This window comes from Epinephelus moara, chromosome 9, assembly GCF_006386435.1.
Source record: "Epinephelus moara isolate mb chromosome 9, YSFRI_EMoa_1.0, whole genome shotgun sequence".
In the NCBI taxonomy this organism is placed as follows: Eukaryota; Metazoa; Chordata; class Actinopteri; order Perciformes; family Serranidae; genus Epinephelus; species Epinephelus moara.
The window spans coordinates 26,368,226-26,388,758 of record NC_065514.1 but is presented as its reverse complement, the minus strand read 5'-3'; the positions used below and the strand labels follow the sequence as shown (position 1 = coordinate 26,388,758).

General features: G+C 43.3%; 1 protein-coding gene across 2 annotated transcripts in view; it reads left to right on the top strand.

Annotated features, from left to right (window-relative positions):
- LOC126395622 (mucin-5AC) overlaps nucleotides 1–20,533 on the top strand; it is a 44,748-nt gene that overhangs the window by 4,979 nt on the left and 19,236 nt on the right. Inside the window, exons 2-3 of one of the 2 annotated variants that reach the window (XM_050053231.1) lie at nucleotides 2,727–6,562; nucleotides 9,352–9,423. In XM_050053231.1, coding sequence (XP_049909188.1) covers nucleotides 3,591–6,562; nucleotides 9,352–9,423 — 3,044 coding nt within the window. In that variant the 5' untranslated portion in view covers nucleotides 2,727–3,590. Of the gene's footprint in view, nucleotides 1–2,726; nucleotides 6,563–9,348; nucleotides 9,424–20,533 lie in introns of both variants that reach the window. The other variant, XM_050053230.1, reaches the window with a different exon arrangement.

Below are 20,533 nucleotides of genomic sequence, written 5' to 3'. Positions count from 1 at the left end.
GACAGAGCGCAGGTATAACTCTTACCCTTCCTTTTGCTCACAGGGCCAATAACTGATCATATAGCTTTTCTTAGTTCCTCTCCAGTTCCCCCTTAAATGCCCTGACACGCTGATGCTCCTGATTTACCACTTCACTGAACCCTAACCATGACATTTCCTCTGCTGCCAGGGGTTGTTCCCTCCTGCTTTGCTCCCTGTCCCCCCTACCTCCGCCTGTCTGTCTCCCTCCGCCTCGTCTCCCTCCTACTTATTCAGATTCCTACTCCTCTGTTTGCTACGTGTCTCATAGCATCTCTAAATATAACCAAGCATGTCTACCTCCACTCCTTCCTCTTCCTCTCTGTGCCTCCTCTTCATCTCAGTCCTGTCTGACAAATTTAAGCGTGCCTAGACAATCCGATCTGACATGCCTTTACATAACAATTCAATCCACAGCACCTTCCACCTCCTCAGCACAGTGAGGCCCAAAGGTGTGTTATTGGCGTGAATGCAATTTTCAACATCCCTGAACTCAGGATCTTATTAAATCTGCACTACCACAATCTTGGCTTCTCGTGTTTTGCATGCATCAGATATGTTTCTCGGCGTCAGCACGGCTTAGCATAGGGAGATCAGATGTGACCTTAGCATTATCATCACACACACACACACACACACACACACACACACACACACACACACACACACACACACAGGGAAGAGGATAGGAGCCTATACTCATAGTAAAGCCTTCTCAGAGAGGTAGGCAGCTAGCAAAGGAGTCTGTGGTAAATCTTAAATAATAACCGAAAAGAGTTATGACCCTTGCTGGCATTATGCCGTCGCACACCTTCTTCCTCCTGCCTGGTGATTTATCTCTCGTCTGCCAATAAAGCTCAACATGAAAATGTCACGTGTGGGAAAGAGCTGGCCTCAGCCACAGGAGTGAGCCCATGCAGCATTAAGACGGTCTGGATTCATTAAACTGTCAGCGTAAATTTTGATCCAAAGGTAGTTTGCGGGCGGAGAGGGAACTGTGGTGAGGATGGGATATGGGACCGAAAAAAAGAGGCAGCGGTGGGAGATTGCAGCGAAGCAAGTGGTGGTAGAGGAAGGAAAGATATAAGTGACAGTGGTTGGGGGGAGAGAGAGGAGTCAGATGGAGGAAAGATAGAAAGAGGGTAGAGTCAGGATGACACCCCATAGAATGAGTAAAGGTAATGGTCCTGCGACTGGTAGATGAAACTCGGAGGAAAATCTGTCAGGGTGAATGTTGAAAGTGGAGTGCTTTTTACAAGAAATGGGAAGACTGACGACGGGAGTGAAATGGGACACTAATGAAAAAACAGGAGGAGTGGAAACCCAGGGAGAAAATCATCAAGGTCAAATGGACAGTGTGGATCAATAACATGCTATATATATACATTTGCGTTTGTTTTAAGCCTCTGTAGATCAAGGTTCAGTCCTCCTTAGTGTCTCCCATTCGGTCCTCTGCAGCTCATCTGTATGCACTGCAGTGATAAGAAAGTAAAATGAAAAGGAATCCTGTGGTTTGTTTCCAAATCCAATAATATATCTGAGTGTGTATGGTTGATATTTCCCCTCAAGACTCTGTCAGCTGTGACTTTAATCATAATTAATCCTAATAACCATGTTTTTAAAGGGGTTGACGGTGGGGGTGCGGTTGTGACAAAGATCCTCCTCTTCAGAGCCGGGTGAAAGAAAGAGGGGAAACAGAGGAAAACAGTGGACGTAAATAAAAGTGGCAGCCCCTCGGGTATCTCTCTCCCTAAATAACCTGGGAGCTGTGAAGGAGTCACTAATTACCCCTCCCACAGAGAAGAGGGGGGGAAACAGAGTAACGGCCAGTCACACTCACGCACAGAATTAGCCCGGCCCTGTCAGTGTCAGGGGCTATCACAGGGAGATAACAAGGCACAGATCCATAGATCGTGTAAGGCAAACGACAGCATCACGCCCGACTGCCAGTGGCACAGACAGGAAATGGAAGTGATATATATACGTATCAAGGCCGTAGATCGTCAAAAACAGGCCGCGGAATCAGTGTGACGAGAGCATACTACTAAATACAGCGAGGCAGACAGACTGTCACACAGTGACCAGATGAATCAGAAAGGATGTCACCATGGCAGATCATCAAGGACTGATAACAGGGCCACAGACTGTTAAACATGGAGGAAAAGAAAAATCTGTAAGACACACGCACATGAGGAATAACAGTCACAGTGTGCGCCCAGGAGCAGGAATAACACTGAATACCACCAGAACGGCTGCTACCACAACACAGCTACTTTAAACAATAATGTTAATGCATGCATACAAAAGACAGGCATTAGATATTAAAAAAGGGAATCACAGAGAGAGGAATATCAAATGCACATAAACCATAAGTATCCCCTTCAGCCAATGTGAATAGGCCCTAATTATAATCTCTCCACTTGTTTTCTATGGATATTCTGCTATCACTGATGATATACCGAGTGACTTTCCTATATTCTGTTTTTCTTTTGCCACCTACATCCTTTCATTACTTTTTCTGAATTCATGTCTTTTTTTCTTCCCTCCTGCGTTGACCCCGCTCTCATGCATTTTTAAAATAGCTGCCTATCTTATATCGCCTTCAATATCCCGATGAACGAGCACATCGTGTTTCAGTGGAAATGCAATAATATGGAAACAATTACAGTCCCTTACTCCTTATGTCTCTCTCTTTGTCTTCTCTTCAGGAACTCACGCTGTCTCCAACCATGAGAGAATGAGTCAGTGAGAGAAGAGCTGAGAGAGGAAAGAAACCAAGAGCGAGAGTGATAAAATCAAAAGGAACGGAGGGAGAACAAAAAAAAAAAGTTGAAACAGATAGGCCATTATGGGAAAGTACGCAGGCCCATCCCATACTTTGGCCATCCAATCTCCTGAGGACCCAGGGGACAAAGCAGGTGGAGAAGGAAGGGCCGCCAAGTAGACGAGCCAATGTGATGGACACGGCAAGGATGGACAGGCTGCATTTTCTTCCTCCCTGCTCATTTGCCGGTAACCTCTCTGGCCTCTTTAAGAGTTCGTCTCCCTGGAAAGTTAAGGAGAAGTAAGGGGCAAATGTGCACAACTTCAGAAGACATGAGAGAATATTGACACTTCTCACATGCTCATTTTAAAGAGTATTTGATGCTGCATATCTTTATTTTTGTACAAGGGTAAGATAAAGGCTAACCCAAAGAGGTTAGCATTCATCACAGTGATCTTTACTTAATTTTTACTTGCTGTGCTTAATATTACTACACCTTGAACTGTGAATATGGTAATCCATCCTTTCTAGAGGACAATCTTAGTTGCAAAGGAAGTCCTTGGTGTATAGATTTGTGATAACCTGAGCAGCTGCACACAATCCTATAAAGAAGTTTATCTTATGAAGTCTGTTATGTGATGACACTGGAACTCAGTCAATCAATTGTACAGCTCTCTCACTGTTATAATGAATATATAGTAAAGGGGAGATCACTTATCTTGTTGACGCACTGACACAACTAGGCCTTCACAACATCAAACTGCCTGCAGAGCCTGTGGATGTTGGGGGAGCGAGAGAGACAAGAGAAATGGTGAGCAAAGAGCCCAACCACTTGCTCACAGGCCAAACCAACGGCAAGAGCACCTTGGCGGACAAGCTGCCCGGGACAATGACTGTGCGCTCTGTGCTGCTCAATCGAGACTCCCCAGATATCGAGAGCCGCCTCAAGCGCCGCCGCAACCGCACCCACCAGGTCCGCTTCAAGGACCTGGAGGATGGCAGCAGCAGCAGTGGCAACAGTGGAACGGGAGAAAACAATAGCCATCAGAGGCCTGCCACAGACTGTGACAGCCCACATCCTCTTCGCAAACACAATAGCAGGTCCCCCAAGCCATGGATGGACAGGGATGGGCTACGGACTCAGAGTCTACCTGGTCAAACCTCTGTGGTGGGGGCTGTGCGTGGGGACATGGCAAGTACTATAGAGGTGGTGGCTGCTTTCTTAGCCCGAGCCCCTCCTCATCCATTGACGCCAGGTCCCACACGTCGATGCTGGGCACCACCACAGACTAACTCTCTAACTTTGCCAATGACACGCAGGCCCAGCACGAGCACCAGCACAGCCATCCAGACCTCCCCATGCCTGAAAAAGCCCCAGTCCCTCTCTTCCACTCACACACGTAGCCACAGCCTTGGGGACTCAGTGGGCATGGATGGGGATGATGAACATGACTCTCAAGACGAGTATCTTACGCACAACCATGTGTCAGGGCCTGGGTCCAAGGATCAGAATGGTCCTCCTGGGGCTGGGGATCGAACTGCAGTGGAACGGAGATCTAAAGCCTCCAGGACAGACATTAAATCAGCTGTTAGTGTGGTAAAGAGCTCCAGGCACAGCTGTCCCCCTTCAGTGCTTCACAACACTGAGCCATTTCACTGTTCCTCTGCATCCTGTCGAGATGGCCCCAAGCGTCAGGGAAGCAGCACTCCCTCAGTGGTCAGGAGGAGAAAGCGGCTGAATCGGACAACAAGTGATCCTGGAAAGGAAGTGCACTACTGCACCACTCCTACTCAGACTGAAAGCCCCTGTTCATCCCCACCACCCACAAATACCAAACTCTGTACCACTCAAGTTCAAACTGAGAGCCCTTCCCCACCTCAAAATTCAAAGTATTGCACCGCCCAAAGTCAAACAGACAGTCAAAATAAATCTTCATCTTTGAGTGACAAACAATGCACAACTCAAATTCAAATCACCAACTCTCGTCCAGCCCTACCTCCGAATGCTGAACAGTGCACCACTCAAATACAAACAGACTCGCCCTGTCACTCTCCTCCAAATCATGAACCTTGCACTACCCAGACACAAACTTGCAGCCCCTGTGCTTCCCCACCTCTGATAGCATCACCCAGCTCCATGCAAATTCAATCTGAGAGTCCAGTATCCCCAACTGTGTCTCAAGACCCTCCCACCACCCAAGTAACTACTGTGCCTTACTGTGCCTCTCCTCCACCTACAAGAGCGCTGATACAGACCCCTGACCACTGCGCCAAACCACCTTGCTCCTCTCCAGCCAAGCCAGCTTGCACCACCCCACCCCCACCCATAGCATCATCCGTTCCTTGCTCTTCTTCTGCACCTACTGTCGTCCAGCACCCTATCCCATATTATACTGTTGTGTCGCCACCTACAACCCCCAGCACAGCTCTTGTCTGCTCCAGTCCTCCCTCAGCTGCGCCATCATGCCCCACCCCAAAGTGCACCTCCCCTATCCCAAACATATCATCAGCTCCCCCAACCTGCTCCACTCCTACCCCAGCTATAACCCCCAATATAACTCCCATTGACCCCATCAGACATCAAACCACCACCCTGAACGTAACACATCAGCCAACACACAATGAATCAATCCCTACACCTCCTACAAATCTAACACCCTGTACATTTGTAACTCAAACTGCTCTGTCCTGCACCTCCATAACATATTACTCCACCACACATTCAGTTAGTCACCATGCTCCACACCCAAATTCCACTTCACCTTCCTATGCCACTCTCATACAAACCGTGTCTCATTGCAACATCCCATGTCAAGCTCTGCAAAATACCTCTTCTGCCAACACAGGCATAACCCCATACTCCTCCCCCGTCCCCAAACTAAAATCTTGCACTTCTCCGCCTCCACTTGTGAAAACATATGTGTCCACTCTTCCAAATGCACAGCTGTGTACAACACCAACTAAAGCTGTTCCTCTTTATTCTTCCACATTTCGCGCTGCACCACCATACACGCCCCCCTCTCAGGCGCCCTACCACGCTCAGGATAAGAGGGGCATTCGACTTCCACCTCCTCCCCCGCCACCTCCACCTTACACACCACGCAAAAAGGGAAGTGAACCGCCAGGTCCTGCAATCCGAACACCCATGCTCAGGGCTGACAGCAAGGCCAGCAAGAAAGATAAAGACGGAGAGAAGGAGAAAAAGGAAGATATAAAATGTACAGACTCGCCCAAGCTCTGTGAGAGAGCCAGCTCTCTGAAGCACAGAGCTCAAACTCCGCCAGTTGCTGTGATGAAGGGAGAGAAGCAGTCCTCTCCCTCCTCTCCTGCCAAGGCCTGTTTTAAGTCCAGCTGTCTCAGCTCAGCCCAGGCTCAGCTTGGGGCGCTACACAAAATGCTCTGCTCAGGACCCAACGCCAGGCCCAACACCCCCAACAGTCAACACCCTCTCCCTCCAAACCAGCAGGGCTGCTCTGGAGCCAGGGGCTGCTCTGCTTCTGGGGAGCGGCCTACAGCTGGGCCCCTGACTGCCACCCAGGCTGACACACTAAGACAGGTCCAGGAAATTCTGGGAGGGTTGGTGTCTGGGGCAAGGTGTAAACTGGACCCATCCAGGGTGACAGAAAAGCTCCTGGGTCCCAACGGACCCCTGCACGACATCCGTAGCCTGCAGACGCAGCTCCACAGCCTGGAGGGGGTCCTGGAGACCAGCCAGAACACCATTAAGGTCCTGCTGGATGTCATTCAAGACCTTGAGAAGAAGGAAGCCGAGAGAGACGGGTGAGGCAATATTTCATTTTGGTCGGCAGTTTACATTGTAGGAATTGAGAGGTAACGCCTGCATACTAACTCCACACCACAAATCTATTTCAGTCAATATTTTAAGCTCAATCAGACCTTCATCAGGTCGTAATAAATATTACATTACATAATAGCATGCCTCCAATATTATTATAAAATCATAAACATGCCACCACTGACATTAGTTGCTCTAAAGGCTTTTCACACTTGCATTTAATTAGCCCTGGGCTGACCTAAGGCCATGTTTAGACCGACTTTGGCCAGCCCATCGACACAGTGGAGGTGCCAAGAGTGCTCCGGCAAAAAAATGCAGGGTTGCTATGAGACGTCACTCAGCTCGTTGCTGCTGTGGCCAATCAAATACTTGCAAGTAAATATTCATATTTTTATATGAATTGCTTTGTAACATGAACTACGTATTTTTACTGTTTTTTTAACCCGTGATCATTATGATCCTGTCTCATAGTACTATACACTGCTGTTCAGTATTTTGGCCTCTGATAAGCCTTCATATTCATGGATCTTCGACTCAAACTGCCTGTTCTGGTTTGTGTTTTATTCTCTCACCAGTACCTGAAACAACACACCCACACCAATGCAGCCTCTTGTGTTTTTTAATGCTGGGCTGTTTTCCAGGAATGTTAAGGACTGAAATGTCTTCTAGAGCTCACTGCACACAGTTTAGGCACACAGTAACCGTGTTGCAACACTTACATTGGACAATGAAACAAGCGCGTCCTTACTGAACCGATGTGAGAACTGTTGGAGACTGAATTCACACAAAATGATCTTAACCATGTGTTTCTGGTGCTAACCTTGAAAAGTCAAAGGATAACCTCAGCTCTAGAGTGGGGTTTTGTTTAAGGCTCCACGCTCACATATATTAGCCCGAGTATTAACTTTGCTAAGACTGTTCCTGGGTCAACTTTCACAACACAATCCACATTTGAAAGGTTAAAAACTTTTCACATCATAGGGCGGATGACCCAAAACCTCAGTATTATTTTTCACAACTTATGTCCAAGGTGGTGTTCAAAGGTAGCGCTAACAGTACTGTGAAATGTTGCATAGCCCAAAGGGGTTTGAAAGGGGTTTGTCTGGGTTTAAATGTTGTGTGAAAGCCCTGGGCCAAAAGAGGAGCTATCCCACATTTGAAGTTGTAAATGTGAAATGACTGGAAGCCGTAGGCTAATGGAGCTGTAAACCCAGGGCTAACGGGCCCTCTCAGCCCAGGGCCAAGTGACGTGTGAAAAGCCATCTGGTGATCTGTGGCCAACTTCAACAGTCAGTCTTCGCTTTAGATAGATAGATAGATAGATAGATAGATAGATAGATAGATAGATAGATAGATGGGGAAAGAGAGAAGAACAAACAGCAGGACTTTGCCTAAATTATGAGCGCCTGGTATTTTGGAGACCTGGAAAGTAAATGTCAGCATGTAGCCTAAGTGCCTGCTGTTTTATTCCCAGACAGTTAATTTCTCAAGTGAGAATGTGTTTCTCTCCGCACACAAAACAAAGAAGGGGCACACATTATAATGCGATCATAGCTTTGCACTAAAAAATTGTCTTCTCTCTCCTGAAGTTGGGTAGACAAGTGGGTTGTTACAGGCTGAATATTCTTCAAAAAGGGAATATCCTCAACCCAGCGGTAATAACCTCGCTGCATCATGTGCTGTGAAAATTACAGATAGATGGTCGTTGTGCCTAAGCTTTGCTGTGATCCAGCTCCTCTATTTATAGCCAATCCCAGCATTGTAAGCGTTGTAAATACTTTGGCAACAAAGCTGCGCGGACACAACACAATGTAAATTTGGTGAGAATGAGAAGGCAAGAGAGGCAGAAGTGGGTAAAACAGCAACAGACAGAGAGGAAGAAACACGAGATTGACAGAAGGCTGGGGAGCGTCTGTAGTTATTTTTATGAAGTCTCATGTCAGTCATGCAACTCTCGATCTCAACCCTTGATTTGCTGGAGGATTTATGTCATGTCAGACCACAGGGAGCGGTTTGGTTTGCACCCATTTTGCAGCAGCTCTTTCCTCATGCATGTATGCAGCAGGCGGGGATAGATAGAAATCAGTATTTGGATGTTATCATGTTGGTGGTTTCAGATGCGCCATGCCTCTTAGTGTAAACCCTTTACCATTCTCATCAAGTCTTTAATTAATCTGCTTCCTACATCGTAAGCTGCTTAGTAATTTCTCCCGCCTTATCACACCAAAATAGTACATGATGTGGGGATGAGAGAACTCTTGGATAGGACGCAGAAGACATGGACGGATGTGTGTCTATGAATCCATGGAAAGGCTTGACTGATATCTGAGCAGCGTAATCCAAATCACACTCTTAACACTAATGCCAGCTCTATGCTTTGCAGAACATGTGACTGCACGGCCTTCTGTCTAATAAAGTGACATATCTTGCGTGTTCCAGTATAAGAATTCAGTGATGGGGCTCAGTCTAATGCATGCAGACTTGACTTTTACCTCATAAGCATTGTTTTATGCCTGGAGTGATATAGTGACTCATGGTTTTACGTAACAGCCGGAGCCTGTTGGAAGGGGTATCGTTCATTAAAAAATGATCAGGGGTGATTTTGGAGTAGATTAGATTGGTGTGTTTGCAGGGGTGTGTGTGTGTGCCAGAAATACGATTCAACAAGGGAAACGATAACCTGAATATGTCTTTGCGGGCTCACACAAACACACACACACAAAACGTCACTCTTTTTCCCCTGATATGTCATCTCTGTGCTTTTCAACAGAAGACATTCATACAGGACCGGACAGGACATTGAGAACTGTGGGACCTGCAGGGACTGCGCCTGCATCATCTACAGGTATGCGGATTGATGTGTCCTCCTGCGAGTGAGAATTTCTGCATATTTATCGCTTGCTTTACATGTGAGCACCGAGAGCGCAGTGCGTGTCTCGGCGCACAGTTATGTGCATCACGCTGTCATTTTGAATCAAATCAGTTTTGGGAGTTCAGTTTTATGGCTCGTTAGGATTGTCGTTCTGCTCTGTGTGACAGCACAGCACTTTGAGTATGGCCACTCCTGGCACAAACACCGCTGCAGGTTTGATCACTTAACACAGTTATTATTTATTAAGACTTATCACACACACACTCTCTCTCAGATTTAATGAGGTGAACAACAACACAGATTTAAGTTGTGTGCCCACTTGGTTTCCTCCCTCCTCCTCTGCTCCTCTCATTTTTTTACTCTTCTTATCTCTCTTTTACACACACAGATGCACCCAGTGTCAAATACACAAACACACACGCAGAGTTACTGCATAATCATTCCGCTCTGAGATTTGAATTGAAATCAATCAATTAACAAACAGGATTTCACACTTTACAGGAGGGTGAAGAAAGGCAAAAAGAAAAGTGTGGATTGCTATGAAATTGAAATCCCTGCCTCTTAGTTGTAAATGTCAAAATTGCAAAGAGAAAAGGGAGGGGGTTATTAGTCGAAGAGGCAAATCTTGCAGAGGGAGAGGAGAAAGAAATAGTGGAGAGAGGAAAGATGACATTCGGCGTGCTTACGTGCACAAATATTATTTGATTATCTCTGGATTAAACCTGGAGAGCCTGACGCATGAAATAAGTCACTGAAAATGCTATATCTACCTTTTTTTAAATGGTGATGTTTATTAAAACTTCAGACAGAATTAAAAAATCGTAAATGGACTTGCTCTTGTAAAGCACTCAAAGCACTTTTACACTACATACAAGATTCAGCTATTTATACACTGTGTGCCACCTGCTACTCAGTTCCACACACCGATGGCACAACCATCGGGAGACATTTGGGGTTCAGTATCTTCCCCACGGACACTTTGACATGCGGACTGGAGGAGCTTGGATTCAAACCAGCAGTCTTCTGATTAGTGGAGGGCTCACTTTACTTCCTTAGCCACAGGCACATATGCAATTTTGATTTGCACAAATGATTTCCTTTCTGTAATATATATTAAACATCCAGCTTTTACAACAATTTATTTATCTCAATTGTGCTTTTTCATATAAAGAAAAATATACTTTTCCTATTTTCTTTATTTATGTTTGAATAATATTTTACATAAGATTTTATTTACATGTGTGTTCTGTATCTATATTACATTTACATTATATACGTATACATTTGCATATTTTAAATATATTGATCTGTTGCATTTTTCTGCATTGATTTATTTATTTTTCACAAGTGGCAACCTCCAGGCCTGGCCACATGAGGCTTTCTGTCAGAACCAGTCAATCCCCACTGACCCCCCTGTTAAAACACCCAACATAACAGCAGCAATAAACATGTTTATTGCTGCTGTTATGTTTACAGCCTGGTACAAAAACAATTTTGGTCTCTATAGCTAATTTCAACATTTATTAAAACTGTACAGAGAGTGAATTTTATAACTCACCTGTCTACATTTTATTAAGGCTTAAACTTGCATCTTAAAGGGCGCGGCCACAACACTAAAGTATATGAGTCAGATCCAGCCCTCGCTCCTCCACAGCACCACCCTCTTGTCCAAATATGGTCACTTCTGACTTCAGAAATCCAAGATGGCGACGGCCAAAATGCCAAACTTGAGGCTTGAGTCCACAAACCAATGGGTGACATCACCCTGGCTATGTCCATTTTTTATTGCAGTCTATGATTTATTGCTGTCTTTTTATAGCGTATTTTACTTCAGTATATATTATAAATTGTATTATAAGCAATTATATTTGTCAAAATAATTGATAGAGTGTTTGACCTTCAAATCTATAAAAACAATGCACTGTCTACTGTATCGTATTTAATACAAACATTTTCACAACAATAAAGCTGCTTCAATTAAGCAAATTTTGCTTGAAATTTTGGTTAAAAATACAAATCTTACCTCAACTTTCCTCAGTTTTTGAAAAGTGACTTACTTTATAAATCATGTGCAACAAGGAGGCCATCTTGAATTTGGTAACTAGGACCTCCAACTTCCTGCATTACACTGATAATCCTCTAGGGGGCAGTTAGCATGAGCCAGATTGTATGCAATAGGTTTGTCAGGTAATTATTGATCTTGTCTCAGAAACAAATGGCGTTATAGGGTTAGTGCAGCACTCTGATCATTTAAACTCTCATGTAAACACCTCAGAGGGGTTATGTCAAATTATGTCATAAATCTGAGGAAGCGTAACCCAATTAACGGGCCAAGATTCATCATCAGTCTCTTTAATTGTGGACTGGAGCTGTGAAATGTGCCATGCATACTTCCTAGACTGATTGCTCTCAGTGATTTGATTGTGCATACTCACCTACTCACTCATTTATTATTTATTACGCGGCAACTTTAATAAGGTGTTTCCTGTAGCTACAACACATCCTCGACATTAACCTGATTGTCAAACAAATTCAATTATTGCTGAAGTTTAAATTACTGTACAGCGCATAAATGATTCATTCTAATCTGGTTATTTTCAGTAATTTATTTATAGTGTGCATGCAAACCTCCTCAATCAAGAAACAGAGAAGGGGAAGAAAGACAGTGGGGGAGGACGAGGAGAAAGACAGTTGAGGATAAGAGAGAGGAAAAAAAAGATCTGTGAGAAAAGATCTGAGATTTAGAAATGAGAAAAGAGAAAGAGAGCAGAGGGAGCAGGAGCCTGTAAAGAAAATGATTCATTCAGAAACTAAATACAGCTTCATCTTGAAAGATTAGAATATTACAGTGAGGGTTACTGCTCGGGAATGTCTGTGTGAAGCAGAGATAGTATCTCATCTTGAAGAAAGGGAATACGGAATACAGATGATGGCTGAGAGTTACGTGAGAAATATTAGACTTAGTATTTCACTGCTCAGTTGACGTCTCAAGCCACTGTTTTATGGTCAGATGAGGACTTATCGCTCAATCGACCTGTCGAGTCGACATGCTTCTTTCATGTGTGACAAGAGGATTTTCCTGCTTTAGAGGGGAGGAGATTTTCTTTTCTTTGAGGCTCAAGTTGAGCTGAGTCTAAAAAGGAGAATTTGGCAGCAATAGAGAGGAAGGTGTTGGAGGAAGAAGAAAAAAAAAAAGATAAAGTGAAGCCCGGAAAGGAGTGAGTGATGGAAAAGCCATAAAATCTGACAGGACAGATTCCATCAATTAAAAAGCTTCTTGAAGAAGTCTTAGCCCTCAAAGAAAAGCAGAGCTCAGCACATCACACAGTATCAATCTAGCTGAAAAGCTCAGACAGCAATATATTTAGAAAAAAATGGAAATCATTTTCATGCAAGAATTTCGTCCTCTCCCAATGAGTAAAAAATTGACCCGAGTAAATTTAAAGTCACACAACTGCATTTTAAAGCTGCTTTAATCAATATTTTCACACTGACAGTAGATCAAACATTTAATGTGAAAGAGGTTGCTCATACAGAAGTTATGAAGCCACAGATATTATTATCTAACTCTGCAGTTCCCTTCTAAGTGACTTTCAGCTCCTTGTTTTGGTTTCTGGCCACACAGCTTTAATGGTTAGGTTCACTCTCATAGCTCTCATATCATTTGTTTTCGACTACAGCAGGGAGAGATGTAAACAAATACATGAATACATATACAGACAAAGATACGGTTGTGTAGTTCGCAGTAGAATTCACGTATTGAATATGAGCAAAAACATATGGACACCTGATGACACTGATGATGTCTCTCTAGCTGAAATGCGTCTGTGACTATATGATCTTTGCCAGTATGGAGCACCTTTTTTATATTGGCCAAGATTTTTGGAGTTGTGCACACTGCTGTTTTTCATTATAGTTATATAGTTACTAGTGTTGTACTAGTTATTAATTAAAGTTGTGTAATCAGTTACAGTTACTACGTACTTCTCTCAAAAGTAAATGAATTACTTTACCAATTACTACATATAAAAGTAATAAGTTACTAGGGAAAATTAACTTTTGTGTTACTTTTAAACAATTGCTTCAATTCTCTTGTTATTGCACATATAGCTGTAACAATGTGGTGCTACTGTGGCACAGTGTGGGATGAGACAATTATCAATGATTGTACCCATTATCACCATGATGAGCAGTAAGTAGTGGAACAATAAAAGACTAAGAAGAATAGAAATGGTACAGTTATTGATATGGTATGGTTGTTTTAAACCTTTACTTTATTGAATGTACAGAACAATTACTGTATTTGATATATACTGTTGCCGTAATATAAAATTACATATACAGTGATAGAAGACGGTGGTCACCCACCTCTAGAGTGGAGTATGTAACAGCTAAAGAGACAGATATTTCCCTCAGGAGTTGGTGGAGAGCGGAGACCAAAATGACTCCAAATGAATGCTAATGTTGCCCCGTGTCTGCTGGATGTATAAATAGGCAGCAGTTGCTAACAAGTACCTTATTAACATCATCAGGTGATGTCACTGGGTTGAGCCAAATCTTCGGAATGAGACAAGCATACGTTACGGATAATGTACTAACAGGTGTCATCTGAGTCAGTATCTGTACTTTGTGTAGCTGTGTTCAATCTCTTACTCTTGTGATTTTAAAAAAAAATAAAAAAAAAAAGGTCTAAAGTTCAATTCTGAGGCTCCTCTGTAAATAGTTTTCAAATTAATAATATACTGTATATACCATCCTCTGATCAACCCAAATCAAATTCAGGTTTTAAAACAGCTTTGATTAGCCTCCACCCATTTCCATTTAAACTCCGCCCAATTCTGGTTGTAACCCCGCCCAGTCAAAGGACAGATACAGACACAGATAAAAGTAATGATGTACTCGCTTTTCCCTAATGTCAACATTAGCCCCTTTTACACTGCCAGATTTTCCGCGAATGTTGGGCCGTTTTGCCGGCAAGCTGCGAGCGTTTAGACACACAGAAATGGATTGGCAAGTTGATCCGAGGTGCCCAGTTTTCCGCCGTGTAGGGGTTAACGTATTGGCGGAACCTTTTTGGTTTAAAAACAACGAGGTGCCCTTCCGCCACGGGAGGGGCTGTTGATGACTTGTGGGAGGAGCTGTTGATGACGCCGCACGTGCGACCCACTGGCGGTGGATAAACAGGAAATAGCTGATAGCAGGCGAGCAGCTAGTAGCAAGAGGGAAACGCAAACCTGACAGACACTGTAAAGATGAGCAACTGGGAACACAAAGAATTGCGCACCCTCCTTGCCCTCGCAAACGAAGAGGCCATTAACCGTCAAATGAGGGGAACGGTGAAGGACAGGCCAACTTAGGAGAGAATCGCCGAAGGAGAGGACTGATTAGCCGCGGCTTCCTTCGGAGTACGTCACTGTTTACGTCACACGCTGAGCTACACATTTTGTTGCCCGATTTTGTTTTTATACTGCCAATGCTGAAAGAAAACTGATTGGGCTTTCCTGCAAATTTGCACAATTCCTATTTAAAAAGGGCTATTGTGTGTACAGCTTGTTGTGCTGCCCCCAAGTGGCCAAAAAATGAATAAATAAATAATTGAATGGAGTTTTAAATTTCATTGGTAATCCTTAAGCTTTCAAAGAAATCATGTAAGTCGTGATTAAGTTTGTTTAAAATTGTGCACAATACATGGCGAATATTTCCATTAGTTGTAAAAAAAAAAAAAAAAAATGCACTGAAAAACATCAGTATTTAGTTTGAACGTGTTAAAGTGAATTAAAGTCTGTATGATAATATCAGACATGGATTTTTTTTTGTTTTATTTGATTAGTTGTTTTTTTATTTTAAAAAAACACAAAAGGGGAAAATCTATCATATCTATTCAAAAAGGGGGAATAGCAGGAAATCGCAAACATTAGTTTAAAAAATTCTAGACAAATAAAAGTCTAAGAAAAGAAATATTGATATGTCAAGTACAAAACTATTATGACACACAACTAGTGTGTCACTGTGTGTTTGCACACAGAGCTTTGTTCTCCAGTCGCTCAGGACATCTTTCAGAGCAGAGCTTATGTAAAAATACTAATGACACTTAAAGCATGCAAATGTAAATACTAGTGGCTACAGAATGTAACATTTTGAACATTTTGTACTCAACCAACACTCATAAATAAGCGCTTCATTTGTTCTGGTTTTTAAGGGTCTCACATTACATGAAGAATAATGCATGATGTATCTGATGTTATTTATCCGGCACCAGTGGCACATTAACTGCATGTTAATACGTGAATCTGATTGTGTGGTCGTGCACGAGTGTTAATTAGCGAGTGCAGTTGTGATTTTCCTTTCTGCTAATGGCGAATGTGCCGTACGGAACAAAGTAGGGTCTAACAAGGAACTGTTGTGCTTAATCCCCGAGGAGTTTGCGGAGACGGCAGCCTAATCAGATCTGTACTGTGCTGCTTTATCTCTGCTACTGCTCTGTCTATTGCTCGATCACGCATTTCGCTGGAGGAGCTCGATGGGCTGCTGCTCTGAGATGGATTAATGACTCTCCGGACCATACGTTTTCAGCTAAACTATGAGTCCACTAAGAGTTTTTTCTTCTTTTTTTTCCCAAACACAATCCGTCATCGCCTTCGCTGAACAGCAGATAATTGAGAAAAGGCTTGCTGAGGAAGCATTCTTGCTCTTTCTCTCTTTCCCGCTAGCCGACTGTTATCTTTGGGGATGCCACTCACGCTTGTTTGATATCTGTACTGTGGCCTCGTTTCACACTCGCATTGTTTTCTCTCTGTTCCTCTCATTCACAGTCTGTGCAGACTCTTTTAAGCATCCTATTTGTCAATGAATGCCTCTTCACATCAGCGATATGAATATGCATGCCAGGCGCAGTGGTGGTGGTGGTGGTGGTGGTGGTGGTAGGGTGCAGGATTCCTCTACGGAGTCTCCAAGACTCGTAGGACGAGGGCCGCAGACTGATCCATTGGGAGGGCTTGAGACGAACATTTTGTGACAGCGCCTACAGAAACAACTCATCACTCGCCATTCTCACCACACACCCATCATGAATCAGCGCTTCCTGACACACATCTCCACTGACACAACATCGCATGACGGGGCCGGATACTCGCACGCTGTCCTTCGATTGCAATAGACCAGAGAGTGAGTTGGTGGAGCATAAGAGACTCCGCAGACTGGGCACTGGGAAGGAATTTGGGATGACTCTTAATGCATCTCAATAGCTCCAACTTTTTTTTTTTCTCTCACCGTGTATCCCTCATTCACTCTCCTTCCTTTTTTTTAAACTCTAGTGTGCAGTGAAATATTCATCCACATTAAAAATTAATCACAGCGGCTTTAAAAGATTTTAAAAAGTAATAATAGTGTTAAAGGAGACCTGGAGACATCTCACCGTTGGCTCGGCGCGGGTGAAGGATGGCTGCCAGACACGTTTGTCCGATAGATCCCCATGATGGAGCAGCGCTGCACATCTTGCATGGTTAAACAGGCTGTGTAATATAGCCTGATGAGTTTCAGGGGGAATTAAGTGATTGCGTTATAAAATTCACCGTTCAGGGAAATAATATGCAGCTTCTTTGTGGGTCGAGGGAATATGAAGTCTTACTCCAAAGTGGAGAATCTAGTAAGAACAATGTATAGTGTCTTTGCTGTCACTCAAGTCAGTGTTAAGAGCAGTGGGCTGTGGTGCATGGAGCCCTCATTCACACTACTCCTGCCCTCTATAATGTGCTTCTGTCTACTTCCCCGTCTCTGGAGTGCTACTCCTCAGCTTGGGCTCACTTTTCCTTTCACTGCCTTTGATTCACTTTCTCATGTGGCCCAGAAGGGCATAGCAGTCCAATTCAAATACTCTCCACATGGTCCCAACACTGGCCTATAGCTACTGACAGCTCCTCATTGTCCTGGTTTTATCTGGAGGAATACGGTACTTTACAGACATCAGAAAGAGGCGCCTTTTCCAGTAGATTGCTTGTGTCACTTCCTCCGCTCTCTCCCCCCCTTTTCTCCGTTTTTCTGCGCTTTGAATATAAATACATTTCACACCTAAATGGGGATGAGGGGAAGTGGTGCAAACTCACAGCCCCGGATTGGGTGTAGGAGCAGCAGGAAAGAGGGGTGAGAGGAGCGTCAGGGAGGAGGTGAGGAGGAAAGATTGCCTCGGCAGCTGCTTACAGCTTTGCTTTCCCTTCTACGGCCAAATGAAGCAGAACCCGAGGTGTTTCTGTGCACAGTTTATTCAGGGAAACCAACATCTGCACTATAACATACAGTGTGCAAATGAGCAGAAACTTGTCCAGAATAAATCTGTGCCTCGGTGTGTGCACATTCTGCTGAGCTCCTCTGAAACACAGTGATGTGTGAGCAAATTATAGATGAACTTCTCATGTTAACGGTCACAGGGATATTTCTGAACCTGTATCCAGCCTCCAGCCATTCATTAAACATTGACAATTCTCTGCCATTATCATAACAGGCAGTGAAAAGACCTGACTGAATAGAATATAAAATGAATTCCCAGGGAAATACAGAGGTTAAGAGAAAGGAGGAGAGGGAAAGTGCATCTGTATTTGAAGAAGCAACAAAGCAAAAGAGATAGAAAGACGAAATAGAACAGAGTATACATTTCACTGACAGAAAAATATACGTGTGTGTGTGTGTTTGTGTTTGTGTGTGTGTATGAAAGAGAAGACATAATATGAATTTTAAAAGCAACTTTTAAAAAAACAAATCAGGCAGCCAGGTATCCATAGAAATGTTGTTTGTATTGGACTATTCTGCCCTTCACAATGTACATTCAGTGCAGTTCAGTCTTAGTGCAGAAAGTAGTTTGTCCTTTACAAAGAAAGTTAAGATGTGGAGGTCAGGGTGGCGGATAAGCATGTAGAGAGACTGACTCTCATGCATGAGACTATTCCAGTTGATGTTGCCTTAACCACGATCTTTCCGTAACAATAGTAGTCAGTGCTAATGACAATTTGAAAACAATATGACAATATGAAAGGGGTCATACGTAGTAATGAACCTGCAGAGAATTATCAGCTGAATCTGCAGCTCCCCTCAGCTTTACAGAGCTTTATAGTGATTTTCAGGTAATTGTTTGTCCAGCAACTTTACAGTTTGGTTAACTCTCACCACTCTGATAATGTAGTTTTTGGCCAAAGCAGGCAGCTGTTGTTGGAAGAAAGCTTACAATAGCATACAATATTATATTATGTAGCTTGCTCTGTCGGTCGGTCAGTCCACAAAAATTTCCACAACCTTTGGTGATCACAGTTTTTGCCTAAGGAGACTGACATTTGGCATTGTGGTCATGCCAGTGGCGGCAGGGGGTGGGCAGTGGAAGTGATTTATTGAATAAATACATATTCTGTAACTTCCAGATGCATTCACACTCTTGCCCAAGATTCTTTGGAAAGATTGGCAAATGAGGCAACACATGGATGCATGTGCATACGTGGTTGCAGCTCGTACAATTTCAGCTTGTTCTCACTCCCAGCTTGTCAAATACCACCGCTCTGTCAGTGATCTCTGCGTCAGAGACCGATGCACAGAGGCAACTTTTCGGGTGTGTCAGTTTTAGAGACAGCAGGCAACGACACAACTTGTCAAATATCCTCGCATTTTCACTTGACATCAGCATCAGACGCGGATGACAATTAACCTTAAAAGGAAGTGTTCAGCCAACGTTGTAAGTTTATTTTGAAAAAGACTGAATGCATGTAACGAGCAGAAACTGTACATTTCCTGTGAGAGCGTAAGTTTATTTTGAAAAGACACAATGCATGTAACAAGCATAGATATTATTACTATATATTTTGACGAAATGTCCACTGACAAAGCGACGGTAGTTGACAAGTTGAGAATGTGTTGGCCATTTTGTGCTTGCTTCAAAAGTAGGAAGCGTCACATAATTCATAGGTAGGTTGTTGGGGTGGATGGAGAACATGTGTGGTTAGGTTCAAGAAAGAGAAACACTTGTGTTGAGATTAGGGAAAAAAATCATGGTTTTGGTTAAACGTTAATAAGGTAAACTCAAATGACTTTTAAAGCAAAGGAAACAGGAAGAGGATCGCACTTTTGTTCTCTTCAGTAGCTTTCCACAGTTACCAAAGAGTTTTAGTGTAAGTTTTATTGTACCCAGTAGTGGAAATGGTAGATGGAACAGTGTCACATCGTTTTTCTGATGGCTCACAATGCCTCCCAAATTGTCCAAAAAATGACCCACTGGACCAAAAGGCCGTATGTCCAACAGCCTGGAATCCTGAAAACAAATGTGCTTTGCTCCGAAAGGCAGTTTCTCTCAGTTTTTCTTTGTGCTTTGGTTTAGGGATACCAGGCTGTCAGACAAATGGGCTTTTGGTCCAGTGGTACATTTTTGGACTGTTGGGACATCAGAATTATGAGCCGGAAAATATGGGCAGTCTGCCGGGACAACCAAAGTCACTGTGGAAAACAAAATACAGTCCGTCTGTGTTGTTGGTAGTTTCTATGCTGTGAGGAAATGGAAAGCGATACTGTTGTCTTTGTGACAGCAGCACAGAGGGAAGGAGTTGAAAAGTTTTCTGTTTCCACTTTTGTTGAAAATGTAAGCTGGATTACATTTTGCTTCCTCCAAAACATATTGGCTTATTTCTAGATATGGTTGCATATGGGAAACGTGGGCCATATATAGAGGCATAAAGTGGCATATAGATGTAATTACATTACAGAAACACATTGAATTGGTTTTGTTGAAAACTTGAGGGGAAAAAAAGTATCAAAACGAGAGTTCATATGATGAACTTAAGATGAACTATCTAAAACAAATACATCCATAATATTGTAGAGTGTTTATGCTTTAAAGAAAAAAATAACCTTTATAAATCTTAGACAGCAAATACTCAAAAACTACCTAGCTCAGTCAATAATGCACTGATTGAACCCTGGGGTTAAGTCTCTCCAGCCAAACAACATCAGGATAATCTGCAGACTGCAGAGCCTGGATTTGCTTTTCTGTGATATTTCAAATTGCCAGGTTGTCCATATCTGACAGGAAATAGATCCGGACAGATTTCCTCCT